General features: G+C 36.2%; 1 protein-coding gene across 2 annotated transcripts; it reads right to left on the bottom strand.

The window, feature by feature from the left end:
* Positions 1–1,762: 1,762 nt before the first annotated feature.
* Positions 1,763–20,020, bottom strand: MLC1 (megalencephalic leukoencephalopathy with subcortical cysts 1). Of its 2 annotated transcripts, XM_026053815.1 has the most exons (13): positions 19,897–20,020; positions 17,869–18,006; positions 16,979–17,162; positions 14,895–14,984; positions 12,923–12,976; positions 12,734–12,835; positions 8,005–8,106; positions 7,028–7,099; positions 6,473–6,589; positions 6,146–6,202; positions 4,907–5,029; positions 3,874–4,041; positions 1,763–2,407 (listed from the first exon to the last, which is right to left on the bottom strand). In XM_026053815.1, the coding sequence occupies exons 3-13, from the start codon at positions 17,156–17,158 to the stop codon at positions 2,333–2,335; spliced, it is 1,140 nt and encodes a 379-aa protein (XP_025909600.1). In that variant the 5' UTR covers positions 17,159–17,162; positions 17,869–18,006; positions 19,897–20,020; the 3' UTR covers positions 1,763–2,332. The 2 variants fall into 2 exon arrangements, with proteins under 2 accessions (XP_025909600.1, XP_025909601.1); XM_026053816.1 differs by lacking the exon at positions 12,734–12,835.
* Positions 20,021–20,497: the final 477 nt, after the last annotated feature.

Raw genomic sequence — 20,497 nt, 5'->3', positions numbered from 1 at the left:
CAGGCAGTTTGCTATTTCTTCCAGATCTTTCATTCTAACTGAGCATCTAAAGCATTTTAAGCCCAAGTTTACAATAGGAGTTAGATCCAACAAAATTAGGTACGCCATCTAACCATAACTAGGTAACATATCATAAAATAGCACGAAAGGCGAGACTTAATAACCTAACTGCAGAGTTTGCCTCCTCCTATGTCCTTATGAGGCAGGTTAAAACTCAATTTAAAAATACAAATAGTCAATGGTCTGTTCTTGTCCCTGGTGAGCTCCTGCAAGAAACCTGCCTGCTGAAGCACAGAGGAGAAAATATCTTCTTGAACCGCAAAGGTTTCTTTTGCTTTGCTGGCTTTTAATGGGCAGCTGAGGAGGGATTCGCCCACTGGAGCCTGGGCACTGACAGCGCCCATTTCTGCAAAGCCCAGCAAGATGCTTCCTACTCTGGGATGCACAAGATCACATGAAACAGTTCCTACCTCTCCTGTTGGAAGGCAGAGGATCATCAAATTTGCTTTTTCAGAAGATGCTTCTGCATGATTTATTAATGTATGGATTTTAATTAGTTTTTTAATTATTAAGCTGAGGCTTCAACTCCTGGTATTAGCTAAGTAGCCACATTTAACCAACCACCTTTCTCATCATTCCTGACAAAAAAAAAAAAAAAATCAGCAGCTATATAAACTAGAAGGGGGACTAGAAGGGGCACATGTTCTTAGAAGGGGAACATTTAAAACATGTCAGAAATACTCTACAAATGACTCTCAATCTTTTCCCTTTACAAAGCTTCATGATGAAACTTTAAAATTTATTCTATCTACATCCTTTTCCAGCCTTCATTTAAAAAAGTTGAATATTTGGATGTAATTTTTATTTTTAGGCTGACCTATCATTATGTCTTTATGATTTTCAATAGAATAATATACTTCTGTGATTGTTTACTCGAGCACCACCATTAGGACAGTATATTTGCCAATACTGAAGGAAATAGGAGCTGCATCTGTAGCTGGCAACATCTTAGCCTTTACAAAATTACCATAGGTTTTATATTTATGGAGAGGTTGCTGTATAAATGCTCTTAAGAGGAACTGCTCTAAACTTGCAAGGGTATCCACCATATATTAAAATATCAGAATTTCCAAACCCAAAACATCGTAGCATTCCTGAAGTGCTCCACCCCCATGTTGTACCTACCTGTTTCTCATCTGACATCTGCTACCCAAAAGCCTACAAGAAGAGATGAGTTTTGCACTATGCCCTGAGAAATGGGTTTGGGTTACTTCAGACTAAAGAGTGAATTTCTCAGACTATCATCTTTCAAAGATACACAACCTCCCCCTCTCTTGTCCCCCCTCCCCCCAAAAAAAAACCCAAACCCACTTTGTCAGTAGTCATCTTTACTTAAATTAAAACATGGAAATTCTTATATTCTCCTAGATCTACTCATTCATATATTCATATAGGTAACTAAGCTAAGAGGAAAGACAATCTGTATGGCATATATCTCTTGGTTAAGTACAAATACTTTCTTAGGTTCTGAAGATAATGTGGAAAATAAACGTATGAAAAGCAACATACCTAAACCCACATGCTCATGAGTGAAAATACTTTCTTCAGATCATCAGTATATTCTGTTATTTGGTGTATTGTTTGTTTGCTGCTATTTTTGCCTTGGCTGGTAGATTCTGTGTCTGGCCACCTAGCTTTATGCTAGCTATTCAGAGCAGGTCCCCTCTCTCCCTTGAAAGAGTCCAGAAATGGAAGGTTAATGGGAGAGAATTTTTCTCTCCAATTATGATGTCAAACCACATTCTGAGTTTCCACAACATAACAAAGTCTTTTATTTTATATAAAAGCAATGAGATGCAAAACAACTTTACAACTCCTACAAAAGTGAAGTATAAGCAAAAATATCAATGACTTGTACTCTCAACTTTACAAAAGCATTTATCAGTGCACTGACTGCACAACTGCAGTTATAACAAACTCTTGCAAATATACGAAGTCTACTGCATATTGTCATATTTATTTATTTAAAGTTTGCTATCAGCATAAATCCATGTGTTGGAAACAACATCCTTGTTTCCAAAGGAATCTTTTGAAGCAACACTAAGACACAGATATCAACAGCAATTAAGTCCTTTACAGTTAAGACAGAGGTGTTAAAAATATTATCAGTGTACTTCAAAATTATTAGAAAGATACATTATTTACTGTATTATTCATTGGCTCCTACTGCTGTAACTATATTGCTGTTTATAAACTGAAAAGTTTCAAAGCCTCAATTTCAACAGTCGTATTGCTGCACTGTACTGTAGTAGCTGCATTTGGAGAATCCAAACTACTGGGCCATCTGCACCACAACTGCTTTCCAGGCTTTATCTTTGTCAAACTCCTTTAAGGTATTATTGGAAACCTAAAAGAAAACAAATTTCAGACATATAGAAACATGAAACAATGCAAATACTGAAGTTCAAACAAGGAAATATTTGAGAATCCAAGGGAATATAAATAGGACTACCTATATTGTAAACTGTTAAAATATTCTATACATTGTAAATGGTGTAGTTTCACATATTGTACCATATGCACTTATAATATATAGCTCTAATAATGTAATTTGCATTCAGTTATTTGAGTTAATAACATTTGTCCAAATCCCCATTTTAAAGATGTTACAACATTTTTTCAAGATTTTTGTGAAAAATGTGACTCAAAACCCTAGCAGCTCCCTAAATACCTAACTCCAAAATCACAAGTCATCACCTACTGTGCAAGTACAGTAGGATTTACCCATGTCCCTGCAAGCAAACTATAGTCCTGCCTAGGAAAAACAGAGGTCTGAGAAGCTACAGAAACTGCAATTGTCACTCATAACATTATTTACATGCCTAAATGCTACAAAATACTCTTTAAAAGGTGTAGTCTTTCTGGGCTAAGTGCTCATTTTAGCATTTAAATCACATCTAGTTCCCCAACACGTTACAAACTAGACATTTTCCTTATATAAATCCCTAGAAGAGAACAATTCAGCCATGACACCACCAATAGTCAAAATGTAACTGGTGGCTGTGGAGGTGCTGCTGTGCTCCGTCTTTTATATAAAAGGAATTCTTAGGACACACACTCGCGAAATTAGTCACCTAACATACAAGTGCAGCAAGGAGAAGGAGGATGTGAGTCAGATCTTCAAGATCCAAAGGTGTAGTTAGGACATGGAGAGAACGGGCAACCCCTCTGCTCACCAGCTCACACCATCAGGCACAGGCAGTCACTCATGCACATGGCCAAGTGGAGTCGTTCCTATCCTCTGTGTTCAAAGATTTTCCACTCAGTTTAGAGAACTTACACAGTAACTCACTCCCCAGGAGTAGGTCTTAGAAACGTCAAATATTTAGCATTCCCATTTCATAGCTCAAAACTTCTGCTTGCATTAGAAGATTAAGCCCATTCCTGTCTTGACAGATGTCCACCTTGTCATGAGGACATGCGGGTGCCATCACCTTGTGTATCCATCACTTTATAGTGATAAATCAACAGCTATGAAGAATCTGCACCCTCGTGGGCAGGACTATGACTTTACCTTAGCACAACAATGGTCCTCATCGATAACTGGGAGTCTAAATAATCAGAACAAAGGCAGCTTTTCACTTACAACTGGTTTTTTTTTCCCCTCATAACAGCACTTACCACATCCCAGTTAACATTTAACAAACCAAATACTACTCTGTTCATTATGAAATTCATTACTGCATTAACATCTTCACGTTTTTTATGGGACAGCTTTTAATCATGACCTGAAATAACACCAACACCAGACAGGGCAAAAAATGTTTTAAACAAGATTTTTTTTCTTAATTTTTGAGGCAATAAAACATGTACCTCTGTTGTTCTGTATTCCGGTTTCTTAACCTGTGAAGTTGTCCATGATGAATCATACAATTTCATTTTTGTCTTGTAATTCACACACTGTATGACAGTGCCAATAGTAAGGCATGCCTGAATCAGCAGCATCAGCATCAGAAGCAACAAGAGGACATCATAAGATTGCTGAAAATAAATACACAGATAATTTGTCAGCCAGTCAAAAAAAAACCCACAAAAAAAACCCCAAAAAAATGTACTTTTTGTTTTTCCTGCTCCTATATTCTTGATAGTTGTATCTAGATTTCATTTTTTCCTCAGAATACAATTTAAACCTAACTTCAACATGAATTGAGGACCTAAAATATAGAATTTTGTTCTAAACACAAGAGATTCCTATACCTCAGGAACCAGGACACTCCCTAGAACAAGAGAGTCAGATTCAAATTCCTACTGTAATGAAAGCTCTTACATTCCATCAGATCCTATTGAACTCCATCTCACCCCTTTTGAATAAATAAATAACTAGGTTACATAGAAACCATGTTTTTACCATAATGATCCAAAAGCTCTCTGTAAATGTATGAGAACACACTTAAGTCCCAACTTTATTTTACAAAAGCAGAACATTCGAATCGGAGAGTTCTACAACACAGCAACCAAGAGCCCGCTGGTCAGCACAGGAAGTCACTCAACAGCCCAGAGAGGTGCCCTGGCTGCCTGCATAGGCTGGTGGGTTTAACTGGGTATCTGTCCTTTTTCTTTATGGGAGGAAAAAGAAAAAAAAAAAAAAAAAAGCAGCTCGTTTTCTCCATGTTCAAGGGAATATTCCTTTAATCAATTAATCTAGACACTATGTGAAATCAAAGAACAATGCTCAGTTACTATCATCGCTACTTCACACCCTTCTATTCACTTTTCCTAAATTTGGGCTGAATTTTCAGTTTGAACTAAAACTGAAATTTGGGTTATCTCCTTATATTTCCTAATTCATTCTGTCGTCCTACTTTAATGGTAGATATTAATTTTTCAGTAGCATAAAAATACATACTTGAGCAGCAGGTGGGTAGTTTTTAAAGATGTCAACCACCTGTATGATACTGAAGGATAAGTATGCTGAAGCTGTGAACAGCAATGGAGAGGTGACGCTGCTGATGGCGATCAGGACCTCGACCTATTTAAAATAAGATAATAAATGTTAAACAAGAGAAAGAAGTAGCATCTTTTTGTCTGCGAGCTGTAGGTGCTTGCAGCAAACATCACAGAAATACCCAACTAAAATCAAGCAAGGCAAAATTTAAGATCTAACCACTGTAAGAAGCACAAGTTCGAATAAATTAAGTTTGCTAACCAAAACACTGTTCTGTACTTCATTTTCCATTTAACATGGATGACTCGCTTTGTTCATTTGCTTGTAAGGGTCTTTCATATGCAGATGGAGAAACAATACCCAAAATGCAGTGAGCTGGTACAGAAGCATCATTTATTTTTCAGTTTGTATGAAATAATAAGAATTAACAGCAGATATTACAAGCTTACAACCAAAAATAACTATGCAAATAGCTTTAAAGTGCTTTGAGGCAAACTTATTACAATACAACAGCAGGCTATTTTTCATTCAAATAACATCCTTACAGGATAAAATTCTGACTTCAGTTGTGGCCATGCATCGTTACTGACTTAAGTATGCTTGCATGACTGTAATTACAGAGACTTAATTACACACCTGGGACTCAAGGGATAACTGCACTACACTGAGCATTCTTAGTCTTGGTTGCCAGTCAAACAGATCAGGATTTTGGTCAGAATATGCTCTAGGACCACTTCAGCCAGCACACCTGATTTTCTTCTTTTACAAAAGACATGGCTCACAGCAGCAGGGAAAGGGAAGAAAGGAAGAGAGGGAAAAAGAAAATACCTACCTCAGGCTCCCTCTCATAACATGCTAGATATAAGAGTAGGCACCTCAGCTCAGAGCATGAAAGCACTTCCAGAAATACCACGTGAGCTATGTCTATTCCATACAGTAATATATAAAACTTCACCAAGGAACCAATACAAAAGAAAGTCATTTGACTTCTCTTCTGGAGTTGATGGAACTCAGTCTCCAAAAGACCTGCTGGATTTCTGTTTAGGAATACCCTCTTACATTTGTGCTACACATTTCTGTTATGTTTTGTAACAATAATTAAAAGCAAATGGACAAATATGACTGGTGCTCACTATAAGGGAAAGGCATTTTCATATTATTTCACTCTAATAACAAAATGCAAGGATTTTAGACACCTACCAAACATTTACTTGGATATTCAGCAGCTACATGGCTTGCAATAGCACTTGGAAAGCACTAAAAAGACAAAAAAAAAAGTGTGATAAAATCAATCTTAATCTAGTTTAAAATTACTGAGGACTAAAAATTTATCAGAATATAAGGACCAAAGTATCATGAACTGAAATAGCACAAGAATATTGCATAAAGTATTAAGCATAATCAAGTCTATTTTTTAACAAGCAATTTTTGATTAATATAAGGGGCAAATAAATATCATGCTAGAGAGAAAAAAAATAAAATCAAAGACATTCTTTTAAAAGACGGTGTTCATTTTGCATTACTTACAGCAACTAAGATCCAAAAGAACGTTACTGAAAGATATGGACCTGAGACTAGAACATCCATATTCAAGGCAATTATTCCACCAAATACTGAGGAAATTCCAATAATCACCTCAATCACCTGAAACAGTGTGAGCAAACAAACTATTAACAGTGTATTTGAACAGTAAATTTAATTTTTTTGTGTATATAGACTCACTGGAAGAAGAAAAAAATACGCTTATGATATTAACTATGCAGGAAATATTCTGCAAATGTAAAGGTAAATGCAAACATCTTTATTAGCTCCACTGAGAGACAGTACTATTTAAACTATTTATTCTCAAGTCATTAAGTAGTCTCTTTTCTCCTGTACGTGGCAGTTATCATTTATCTTACAATACTTACTATAAAAGGATAGATCTCACAGGATTTTTAGGATAGATCTCACATTTCTGTTTTAAGTCTGTTCTTCTTGCTATTACTCACACTGAACTTCTTTGGCTTAAAATTAGTTTACTGCCTGGAAGCATGAAAGATAACAAACTGATCTTATGGAAGAAAACAATGTTTTTCTTACAGAGTATGACTTCAGGATTCGAGTTGGAAAGCTGACATTGCTCAAAACAGCGGTATTGTCATATGCAGTATTCTACAGGGATAAAAAAAGAAAAAAACATGACCAGAAGTATGCAAAACTGTAAATTTCTTCTAATATCCTGCACAAACCATTATAGTTTCTACTGATAGTTTCCACTGATTGATTCACTGATATAGTTTCCACATCCATCATAATAAAAGACAATGATATAGTTTCTGTTTAGTTATTATGTGACCACTGTTCAATAATGACAATCATCATCTTTTCCCTTTTCCACCTTCAAAATCTCAAAACACACTGTATCCCTCAGCTTTCCACAATTCTTCCAGATTTTGCTGGCACAAATAGTAACTGAAATAGGGCACTGCTTTCTGCACAACTCAGTCTAGTAAACTATTTCTACTCAAATACATGATGATATAGCACAAATATTTGCTTCATAATTATGTAAAGCAAGTATACTGTGGTAGAAAATAGGGAGTAGGATTTGGGACAGCAATTCTGATTAAAGATAAACGGAAAATTAACTAATATTCATTGTACTAATACCAATAAATCTTTACATGTAAAGAATACTTTCTCCACCCAAGGATTCAAAACATTATTACTTGCATTCATACAGGTCACTGCATTTTAGTATTTCATGAAGCTTTGCTCTTGTATACATAAAACAGTTGCTACAACTGTTCATAAGATATTCATACAACCCTGTGCTGCGTAACTGCAAAGCTGCTCTTTGCAGAAGGCTCATGGCACTCCTGAAGAGAGTATTGCTGTATAGTATAGTGCTTCTAGTTATTGGTCAAAGCTAGTTTTACCACAAAATATGGAATTATACTAGAGTATTCAGTAACTTGTCAAGTTACAAGTGTCTAGTATTATTAATGGTTACTTAGAAAAACAAGCAAAACAACAACAAATAAACCCACAATGTTTTCATTCTTAAGGGTACCTACTTTCTTCCTGACGCAGCAGTCTTCAGTAGACCTAGCTGAAATGATCACAGTAGTTGCCATGAAGATTTCCAGCAGAATAAGGAGAATCAAGTTGAAATTTATCTGTCAGCAGAATCCCAGACATGAGTTAAATCTTTCACATTAAAAAATAAGAGGAATTGGGATCCAGATGGATCCAGCGGTTGATCTACTTTCTGTGACATTTAGACACTTCTATTAATAAGGTTTATTGCTCAACTGTTTCCTTCATTCTTGGTAAATCCCAAGGGCAACCCTTAATTGTGCACAGAAAACTTCAGAAGCCTAATCTGAGAAAGAGCCATTCATTTCATTTATAGAAATACTGTGACTAAAGCAGGTTTTCTTACTGTCTTCCAGGAGAGTACCTACTCACTGAAGGGTAGCTGCTTTGTGCTCTTTCACTCTGCTGCAGAACGTCCCATGTGAAACTAGAGCATTGCAGCAAACCATGAACCATTGAGATGACCCAAGAGAGGGCAAACAAGAGCATGTGGCAAGCCCAGCGATTAAGGCAAGCTGCTGGGAGGGAAGGAGGGCCACAGGCTTCCAAACCCTACAGTGCAATCCCAGGAGTGTAACGGGATTCAACTAGTGCTCAAATCAAACACAATCAGAAGAAACAGGGAATTGCATGCATTGCAAGCAATTCAATTGCAAATGGAATCTGTGCTCATACTCCTCGCAGAGTGCTGATGATCTGAGTACTTTACATTTCTTTTCATTTTTGTATCACCTGAAAAAAAGGGTGCAACTACTTTAAGCGACCTGAATCATGTTCTAGATGCTCATGAGTCAGGCAGACTGGATTTCCCATGGTAAGTTTTCTGAAGCAGAATGTTTTTTCACTGGCAGCACAAGGAGACACTTAGTGCTTAGATCAGACCATTGGGCAAAGTACCAGGAGTTTCAGGAGGCTGCATCCCCTTCAGAGCCTATCCAATCAGAGCAAGCCATTGCTCAACGATTTGGAACAGAAAGATATTGTTCCCTCATGTCAGGATTAAAGATCAAATCTGCAGTTCTTCTCTAGCATATGTCTTGCAGCACAAGTTTTTTGAAAAAGATCTTACAGATCTGAGAGCCTTTGGGGGCACTGAAATTTGTCCATCTCAGGAATGTCTATGAGAACTATGGACCTCATAGCAGATGATGGACTGTGCAGTTTTGCTAGATCCACAACAGCAATGAAGGTCACAATGGTGAAAATTATTTGGCAAAAGCAGGGGTCTCAAACATGTGGCCTGCAGAACAACTTAATCTAGCCTGAAAATTCCCAGAATTCAGATGTCAAATTCAATGTGTTTTGACTCAAATTTCTGGTTCTGACATAGGCTGGCAAAGCTACACTGTACAGTGCAGCACCAAGTAGACACATAAGTTTGGGTCCAGATATTGTTACAATATTTTTTTTTTCATGTGACATATCCAAAATATCAGATAGGACCTTCCTTTTATAAAAATACTTCAACAGCCCTGAACCAAAGTGAAAGGATCATCTTCAGGTTTTTTTTTTCATTTTTAAACAGTAATACAGCAAAAAATAGAAGTAACCATCTTTCTAGGCCATTCATAATGGAGGAAAATATGTTAGATTTTCAAGAAGTAAAGAAAATTTGCATTTTAACTACCACTTGCTTGTATCAATTCAATTTCTGGATAAAGAGAATCAAGTAAGTTGTGGTCCTAATCTTTCTCCATGGCAATGGATATGCAGTGTTACTGGGTAAAAAGTAGTAGAGCATCACTACTTGAATCCAATTTGCTTTGAATAAGGACCACATACGGTACCTTGGAAATGTATGAAAAGTAGAAAATATTTAATCTTGAACTAAATTCAAGTTCTATTTAGTTGCATGTACATTAACATGTACATTAGTACCATCTGAGACATGCTACAGATACTGTGGCATCTCCATACGTCTGACATACTCAGAGGACCAACAGGAGACTGATGTCCTCCCCGGACATCAGGCAGGCAGGCAGGTACCTGCCAGGTAGGATAAGTTAGGGCACAGCTAATGGTGGCAGACACTTTACATTAACCACCTAAATTAGGCACATTACAGTACCTATAGGAAGCCAAGATGTCTAAGCTGTCATTCCATTCCATGGAGAGCTAGACGACGCAGTCAGTGAAGGGACCTTCCAAAAGCTATTCAGCCAACCAGTCTCTAGGGACAGGATTAAGTTTATAAACACTGGAGTTATAAGCACTTATAAGCTTATAAGCACTGTAACACAGGCTTAGGATGCCATTTGAGATACCCAAACATACTGCATATGCTTGCATAAATGTAAGGATACATAAATGTATGACATGGGGCTTACAGCAGACTGCCAGGTGTCCACAGTAGCACAAAGAATACGTCACACCCCATAAAACGAAGAGAAATATCTATGGCCACTGAATCCTGCCCTAGGCATCTACTTTGAGGTGAACAGGACCGTGGATTTGGGTTTCTGGGTCTCAGGCACAGGAACATTTCCACTACAGTGGAAGTACAGGCACTTAATTCACACAGAGACAATTAAATGCATGGACTTAATTTGGATTTACTCTGAATACCCTTCAGGGTCTAGGCTCCTTTAGCTGCAGTAACCAGCCCACACAAGGTTCAATTTCTAAATGCTCCTTCTTACCCACCAACCAGGCTTCCTACTGTGAGGGCTGGGAAGAAAGAGGGTGGCAGCAGCGGGCAGTTTACATCCTTCACACTTTGAAAGTTTCCTATTTTCTCTACACTAATCAAATTGTCTAATACAATCACAGTCCAGTATGTGGCTTTTATTTTGAATTGCATTTATCCACATAGGAAATTCTGTAAAGTTACCTATCACCATGAGCACTGCTGACCAAGAATTACCAGGTCCTCTCTAACAGTGTATTTTTATTAAAAAATAGTAATTTCCCTACTTACATAGTTTGGGTTTGGGGTTTTTTGTTTTTGTTTTTTAAAAAGAGCTTCACTGCTTTTCTAATTACTGGCAATGATTTCACATCAAAGCCAATATGGTTTTCTTACGCACTTTCCCATGGGAAGGAAAAGAAAAAAAAAAAAAACGATGATGGAAGAGCATTTAAAGGGATGGCATTCCACATGTTGTTTACACCACATGGGTAATGGAAAATAGCTGTACAAGGGCGCTGCCAAACAGCAAGACTACTTCAGTATAATGGTATTCTTCCAAAAGGAAAGCATGTCAGCACTAAGAGTTACATTATGATAACAAGGTACAAGAAGGTTTCAAAGACAGCTTTGCATACCTGGTTATTCTGACTTTACCCAGTGATCTAGATCATAGTAGCAACATAAAACAGGTATGTGGAAAGTATGAAAATAAAAAAAAAAAAAAAAAAGTGTTTTCTGGATATTATCGTAGATCACCACCATTTGACAAATGCAGAATTTAATTATTCTTGCTATAAATTTCATGTTTGATAGCTACACTTTTCTAATCCTAATATAATCTCTTTTTCCAAATGGTTTGGTTTGTCTTGAAAATACAAAGGCTTTTAACATTTAATAATACAGTAATATACATTTTCAAGCAAGCTAAAAACTACTCTGAAGGGAAAACATTTCAAAAGAATGCAACTAATGTTCTTAAGTACTGGATCAGCTCACAGCTCCTTCAAGCATAAGCAAAATTAATTTTGTCACAGGAGATCACAACAAAATAATCCACTGCAGCAGCAAAATGACTCCCTCAGGCCTATCCTTCCTGGGCAGACATAGCCCTCCACTACCCTGACAAGTGCTGGGCTTGCTTACTAAGGAAAGGCAATGGAAAGAGCCTGATTTTTCTCCAGACATACTTCTCTCAGAATTTAGGACTGGTTTCTAACATTTCAACTCCCTACACAGCAAAGGTAAAACTGATGAAGCCAATATGCCTATATCCTGGCTTATCACTGAGTCCTGAAAGCCTAAGACACTCAGGGGGAAAAAAGACATGAGGAAACTGCTATAACTAGCAAAAACCAGCAAAGGCTGTGCAGAGAACTGTGGCTTGTGTAAACCAAGAAACACATAGGACCTACAGGGGCTCAACTGTATACAGCTCTCAAAACATTTTTATCACAGACAAAAACAAAGCTGCATATTTACTGCTTGGTTCAGGCAACCAGAAAGAAATTTTAGAAGGTTGTGACTCAAAAATACACAACTTTTCTCAGCATTAAATATGTGTGCTTCAGATAACATAACAGTGTATTTCACATTGTGCTGGTATAAGGGAAAAATGTCTGTGAAAATTAAAACTATCCATTAAATAAGTCTGTATTAAACTGAAGACGAAATGTCCTAAAAGTACCACTGGTTGGGATGTTTTCTCATTTCACATAATTAAACCCTAACAACAAGCTAATCCACAGACAAATCAACCGGATCACATAGGAATATCTAATTTCTGTTTTGGATTTATAGACAACTTCTGGAAAAGGCAGGAAAACCATCTCTGCACTAATCTCCTCTAAACTAGCTAGCAAAATCATTTCCATGTTAATCTCCTCTGCTGGCTGTACTGTGCATCTTTTACCCTTTTCCTTCTGATCGCCACTTTTCAGTCCTGCCTTATTCAGATGAGACAATTACTGCTAGACAACCTCTTTGCACTGCTGTATTAACAACACTGTAATCACACATGATCTATACATTTTTCTACAAGGACAAATGGAGATTGGTTAGTAGTTGCCTTAGTGACTTACATTTATAGCTGATGGATTGAAAACAAGTTTGCATCCAAACCAAATTAAGCATGTTGTTGTAACAGCAAATGTAGAGACGAACAGAATCTGAAAATTGGGTATCTGAAAAGCAATTTCAAATATGTTTCTTTCTCATTTTACATACAGGGGAAAAAAGGGTAAAATAGACAATAAAAATCTTCCGCTTACCACATTAATTTTATTTCTTGCTATAGCAAAGCTCACAACAGCTGAGGGAACACACTAGAAAAATTAAGAAAAGACTTGTAGAATATTCTGCAAAAATATTTTATAGATTTACATATATGATTTTAATTAATTATGGTTACATACTGTAATTTAATAACTTAAGCAAAAGATCAGAAATTCTGAAAAGAAAAAAAAAAAGAGGTCTCTACTGTCTACTTCAAACTACATTTGAAGATTACAAGCATTTTAAAGGAGCTCTCCATACCCCTCAGTTTTGACTAGCTACCTAGCACAATGACCCTTTCATGAGGCATTTTACGTCTTTGTTAATTCTGATCAACTCTAGCAGATCTGCAGTGCAAAGGCAGGACTCGAAAATGTAACTCTGACTATACTCAGCCTCTACACTTTAAAAAGACAATGTCAAGGTTATTTAAGCTAAATTTGGGGCAATTTCCACAATAGTACGGTTCTGAAGAATTGTGTAAAACTAATCTGCTGTAACTAATCTAACTGTATATACACTTCAGAGCAGAGCTAGATCTTCAGCAAGTTGTACTGTATAGAGCCAACTCTATCTTACAGAAATATATAATGTTGCAACAATCTTTTGAGCTAAACAAAAATTCAGTAAATATATTTAAAATATTTCCACATTTAAGAATTAATTCTGTAACAAATACTGCAGTTCACTTTTTTTTTTCATATCTAAGCATTGGCAGCTTAACAACAGAACCAATATGATTAGATTAATATCTACATCTAAAATCCTTAGCCGCACTTCCTCAACACTTAACCTATCTATATTTAACATTATTAAAACTAATATATAGATCCTAAATACCCTGGAATATCTCAAACACAACATGACTAAATTACAACTGAATCCCATGCAGTCAAGATGGTCAAAAACCCAGACAGCATGTCAGTCCATTCTAACTAGATATTTAATAGACACTTAGATACAGCTGTATTCTAAGCTATTCTGGCTATATCATCTCCGTTGTTTTTTGTAGGAGTTAGGACACCTTGCTCACAGTCACACACCCAGGTAGAACTCAGTCCTGCCCGTACTGACCCATTCACCACGAACATAGAGGTGATTTATCACCTAACCTTCTGCCCCTGTAAGATCTGTGAAAATTCTGCAAGAATACAGAAAATCTGTAAAGTTCAGAAGGCAAGATTTTGAAGGCAGAAAAAGACACATCTGAATAATGACACTAATAATTCAAATCATAATAGATCAATGAAGGCATTAACTTTAAAAGTTAGTTCAACTTTACTAATAATACCTCTAAAAGAAACACAGGCAACTGCTCAACTGCTGGCACAGTGTTCAAAGTAAATTACCTCTCTTGCACCTTACCTAAAGCAGACTTGCAAGTACCGTTGCCAAAATACCAAAGAGACATCAGAATCTTGTCACATACAAAGCAATTACATCAGATTTATCTCATCTACAGAGATCTGAAGAGAGGGTTAGGCTTATGTAATAGAGTAAGACAAAAAAAATTACCAAATAAAAAGTAAAAATTATGGGAATTTTAAAATACAAGACAACTTTAATATATACTAAACTAAGAAAAGAATATTTAAGAGAACTTTTTTAGGATGCTTTCATACTTGGATATTATGGTAAAGCACACTGAAGAGCAGATGTGTTTGAAATACATTCTGATAGCAGTTAGTCAAGAAAATCCACAAGTATGTAGCAATGCAAATTTTCTTAAAATAGGGAATAGAAACACTACTGGAAGCTACGGATAGATGACTGCCTACTGTGATCATGTTAACTGACCACTAGCTATGACAACTGTAATTCCCTTAATGATGCGATGAAAATTCATTAATGAACTGTTAAATAAAATTAAATCTTCCATGAAAAAAATAGTACTAAAAAGACAATGGAAAATATGTTTATTATGGTTTTGTTGTCAAAAAGTCACAGCAAATAATTAAGAATGCTTACTGAACCTGCTGCACAACGTAAATAATCCATTTCAGATGGAAAAATATTTCCCAGATATAGTGAAAATCCAGAAGTAATAAGGAGGCAAGTCTGCAAAGCAACAAATAACGCAAATTAATATGAATTAAAATGATGTTAAAAGAGCAGCTAGTCAGATGGAAATTAATAATTCCTTTCAGATGGAAATCAATAATTCCTTTCAAAACAAGCTACTGTTGAACATTAACAGTACTGTCTTCATATGAAAAAAACTGAAGCAAAATATCAAATACATTGAGTTCTGAAGAACATGCCTTGCTGGCTATCAAGACTTAACATTGCACAATACAAGTGTGTTTGAATGTGTATGGTGGTACTGTGTACCAATTTGGCAAACAGCTAATTAAATACTAAAAAGATAATTTCTGACAGTTCAGAACCAGTTTCAGAAACCTCACTTAAGGTTCCTTAAAGAAACCTCACTTGGTTCTGCAAACATTCATTATGCAAAAGGACAGCTAGGATACTGATGCATCCGTAAGTGTTGACTCCTGCTGCTTCCTTTGCTAACCATTCTGTTAATCTATAATTATCAGAACTACATTCTCAATATTAAATATCAAATATATTTTACTAATATTTTTCTTCTTGTTTTTTGTTTGAGTAGACATTTTTGGAAGGAGTTGAGGTAAGTAAGAAACAGAATGGCTCTTTTGTTTATTTAGTCTTTTTCATGTAACATTATCCAGGTCTTTTAAAAGTCCCTTCAAAAGAGGGATGAGAGAGAATTATAATAGTGTATATGCATGTATAAACACACAAATATACATAGGGAGAACTCTGACACTCTGCAGTAACAATATTTATAAAAGGCAGCTTGAAACTGTGCTTGGGCATATTGAACTATTCCTGCACCAGAATGGTCTGTGCTGAGAGTGGTTATGGAACAAGCAGCAGACACTTGGATGTCACCCTATGGTCTGCAACTGCTCCCTGAACCATTACAGATTTGTTCACAATGTAACTTCTGTTCCTTAGCACACAGACTTTCCTTTCTGGACCTCTGTTTCAGATGAATTGAAAGAGAAGGGGCTCTTTATTATTAGTCTCAATATTTGGGGTTAATATTGTCTAATTGAAATTTATCAGGTTGATTTGTTAGAAAATTCATACTTCTTGACAACACAATTTCAGCAAATGAACATTAATCCCAAATAATGCCTAATCATGCAAAACTGGGTAAAAAAAGAAAGATCTAATTAAAGAGTTATCCTTTTTGACAGTTAAGTTTGACAGTCTCTGGAAAGATTTAAAGCCAAGAAAGTTACCTCTTCTTTTAATAGTATATCTAAAGGAAAATCCAGATTCTCAAGCAAATCTTGTTTTCATAAAGGGGAAAAGATGTCAGAAGTTTCTATCAAAGCCAGACAGGGATTTCATTCATTAGGCAAAAATAAGTATTTACTGTAGTTAAGCTGAAATAAACGTTTTCAGCTCTTGTAAAAATTATTCTGTAAAATACACAGGCTAACCGAAAATGGAAGGGGAAAAAAGCCATTATTGCTGTATTATGCTTTAATTATCATGGGCCAGAACGTGAAGAAGAATATGGTCCACATGCAAGACCAGTGCTCTACTATGCTAGCAGTGACATAAAAAAATTACATCATTATCATGAATATCAAGCAGAGAAAGAAGCAGTAATTAAATATCATCGTTTTAATGCTAAAACGTTATTAGGGCAAGCAAACTATCTTTTAATAGTTAAAAATATATTAAAAGAAGCCACAGGATCAGGCTGCCTCACAAAAAAGGTGATGTGCCTACATACATATGTGGTGATATCTTACCACTCTGTTTATGCTGTAAAATTAATTGTAAGGATAAATTCATCTCTCAGATAGACTATTTGACAAATATATAATTATTCAAAATTTACCATTAGCCAAGTGTAACATTTTCTATTTGCTAAACGTGTTCCATTCTGTACTAATGTTTATATTCAACACTACCAATAATGAAATTGTTATTCAGCAAGTAATTTGAAAGAGGGCAGATTTCTAAGTACTGAAATTCTAAAATTTAATACGATTTAAAGTACTCACTCCCATCAGCAAAGAGAAGATCCACGTTCTATAAATAAAACAAGGATGTAGCCGCTTTGATAGCTGAAGATCACTAGATTTAATATCGGGGACATAATTTCCATTCTCTTGTTTTCCACGCTCCAAAGTTGGCATCCTGTCATAGCTAAATTCTTCTCTGTAACCGTCTTCCCTGGTCATAACACTTCACAAAGGTAATTAAATGATAATAATCATGGGCAAAGCAAATGATGTAGAAAGATTAAAAGTATAATTTAGTTTCTTCACACTTAGATTCGTGCTAAACTGTTTTTCAAGTCTATGCAGGACACGGCAAATACAAGTTATAATTAGTATTCAACTGCATTTACATTTCACAGTACATTTCATAGATAAGCGTACTAGCAGTTGACTTGCACACAAGCACAAAACATTCTATAGCTACAGTTCATAATAATTTAGTATGAATACCAAAAGAATAAAGTTTGCTATCTATGATACTTCAATAGACGAAGATTTAAGAAATATATCTGGATATTAAAAAGTTGGAACTTTTCACTAAAATTCTAAGACTCAAATGCTTAATTTGGGGATTACTCTGCAACCAAAGCATTCTTTTCTTGTTAGGACTTTTAACTGTACTTTATTGGGCTTTTATTTGATTTAACATTTGTTATTAGACATCTAAAATGATCCACTTCACTAAGACACAGATAAACTAATATACTCACAGTAACTCAGCTACAGCAGATCTCGTTTTTCCAAAAGCACCTAGTGTCAAGCATTTCACTCACTCCCTTAGCTCTGTTTCTGTTCATATCACTGCTCGCTAATTTCTCCAAATACCTTGAGAAATCAGTTATATTAAAGTTATAGCACAATTTTCAACAGTCAAAACCCCTCATGCTTACCTTCAACTGAAAAGGTAGCTGCCACTTTAAAACAGCCTTGTGAAAATAGCTGCCCGTACACTTGGTGATATTCTCACCGTTCAGAGAGTCAGGCAGCCTTTGAAAAGTTCTCCCTTACACTTTGGCTTCGAGCAACATCTATTCATATATTGAACAAAAGCACAGCAAAAACTTGAGTTAAGCCAGGGAACAGGAAAATGCCTCCTGAATTTTAATTAACAGAACACACTAGAAAATGACTGTACTACATTCTTAAGAATGCTTCCAAATCAGACTAACAAATTAAAAATGTTTCAAATCTCTTTAATAATTGAGTGCTACTCTCTAATTGGCTATTTAAATAAACTCCTTCTCAGCAGTTATTATAACAGCCGCTGAAGACACTAACACTCTGGTTCTTGTTTCAAAGAGAAGAAAGAAATACTTGAAAATGCAGTATTTTAACTACAGAAAAAAACTTTCAAGTATCCCAACAAGTAAGTTAGATACCAGTGACGAGTTATCTATTTCACTGTAGAATTCTAGAACATCTTTTTCTATTAACTCCAGACGTCTAGAAGGTTCAGATAAAGCCTGCAAACTTGAATTGTACTAACATTTACAGAACACCATGATGACCGAACATAGTATTTAAAATCCTGCAGGCAGCAGTGACGTGCAATGACCATTGCACACTGGATCCTGTCCTGCTGCTGATTAGGCAACAAAAAATAAAAGAATGCTTGTATCTTGAAGGTGTTGGCATCCTGACAACTGCAGCAATGACCGGCTCTTTTGTGTACACTTTAAAGGCTGTTGTAATCAAGACACAATTAAATCTTCAGTACTCCAAAGAGCACCACCTTCTAAAGTTTGCTTTTCAATTTGTACCAACTGTAGACTATTTCCTTTTCAAACTACCAGCCAATACTGAAAAAATATTAAAATGTTACAGTTGTTTGAACAGATTGGAACACAGAAATTAATCATGCACTGCACATAGCTGTAGAATGTAATAAAAACAAATTTAAAAGAAACTTCATAACCCGACAAAGCTTAAAATAATTTAGCTATTCTCATCTTCTTTGTTCATGGAAAAGTATAGCCCAGATACTTCCATCATGTGCATCCTTTTTAATATTATATATTAATGGAAAATGACTGATACTTCACATCTTTTTCTGTGAATGCTCAGTTTGCTCTGACAGGATTTACAGTAGATAGAAAACAGGATCGCATTTTATTTCTTATGCCTGTTGTAATCAATTTAGGGACATCATTTTTTTAGAAGAATTGGTGAGATACTCAGGCATTTATTTGGTTTCATCTCTCTAAGTAAAAAGAATCTCGAGCCCTGCTTCCCTGAAGAGAGCAGGGCTCAGGCACCATGAGGCACCCACACCTTCCAGCTGGCCCCGTACCACAAAGCCCCCTCCATCAAGAGTCTCACTGCAGGATTTCCTCTGCTTAGGTGAGATACCTTCTTCCCCTGCGCCTCTGCACTTCTCAGCATTTCCTTTTCACTTTGCAGTATTTGCCTTTTCCTTTTTCCCCCTTGCCTCGGCACTTCGCAGTATTTGCTGCTTTCCTTTTGCACAGTCTCACCATGTGATTACTGTACCCGCTGCGCTTGGCAGCACTTTCAATAGAAACCACTCAAACGGCGCAGTTCATTTTCCACTCAGAAACTCCTTTGGGGCCCTTATTTTAGGTTTCCTTAATTTCATCATTCTGAATCCTAAAAGGACTTCATCATTTTTGTATGTACACAAAACAAGGGAAGATTTGGTAGTCAGAAGCCAAAGTCAGCAGCCAAGACCGTGTACACTAGGTGCGATACAAACAGTAAAAAGATTCTAATACTAAAAGGCACATAGAAAATCTGCGCAAAGAATGCAGTGAATAATGCAGTAATGCTAACAGAACATCACAGGCCTCTGAAAAGGCTTTACAAATCAAGTATTTTTATTCTAAGTTAGGTCAAAAGGAGATGTCAAGGGAAGACAAATCAAACAGGCTTATGAAGAGAGGCTACAAAGAACTTCTCACCTTTAAGCAAGAACTGGAAAGGAACCAGCTCAGGCTGCTGCAGTCACTGAGTCATGCAATAGCCTTGGCCGTACAGCAACCCCCTAGTAACCATGGAAGATAAAACCTGACAATTACATCTGACCTGCCAAGGGACAACACAATAAAAGTTACACAAGTTTACTTTTTAGGGTTATATTAGTACTTAATAGGGCATTTACAAAAAAATAAATAAATAAATAAATCCAGACTCATGGCAATATTCTTGTATCTAAATACCACACCTGAGGTTGGGTACATTTAATTTTACCATACTAACACTTTATTCTTTTGTTGAGCTCTCAAAAGCTACATTACCAGAGCATTCTTTCACAATATCTTATAACACTATTCTAATTCACTGCCTGTGTTCCATTTTTACTTTGAAAAACTTGACTCTATGAAGTATTTGCTTTTCTAGCACCGATTCCTAAAAAGCTCTTCGTTCTCAGCTTATACCTGGGGGAGTCAACTGACCAAGGACCAAAATGTAGGCCAAGTAGCTTCCCAGGGATTCCAGAGGAGATGAATCCTCTGGTATAGTATGAATTTCTTTTGCATTTGTCGTCTTTCACAGGAATCA

Source organism: Nothoprocta perdicaria, unplaced genomic scaffold (genome assembly GCF_003342845.1).
Source record: "Nothoprocta perdicaria isolate Ctin4 unplaced genomic scaffold, notPer1 scaffold_119, whole genome shotgun sequence".
Lineage (NCBI taxonomy): Eukaryota > Metazoa > Chordata > Aves > Tinamiformes > Tinamidae > Nothoprocta > Nothoprocta perdicaria.
This window is presented reverse-complemented; position numbering and strand designations above follow the sequence as displayed.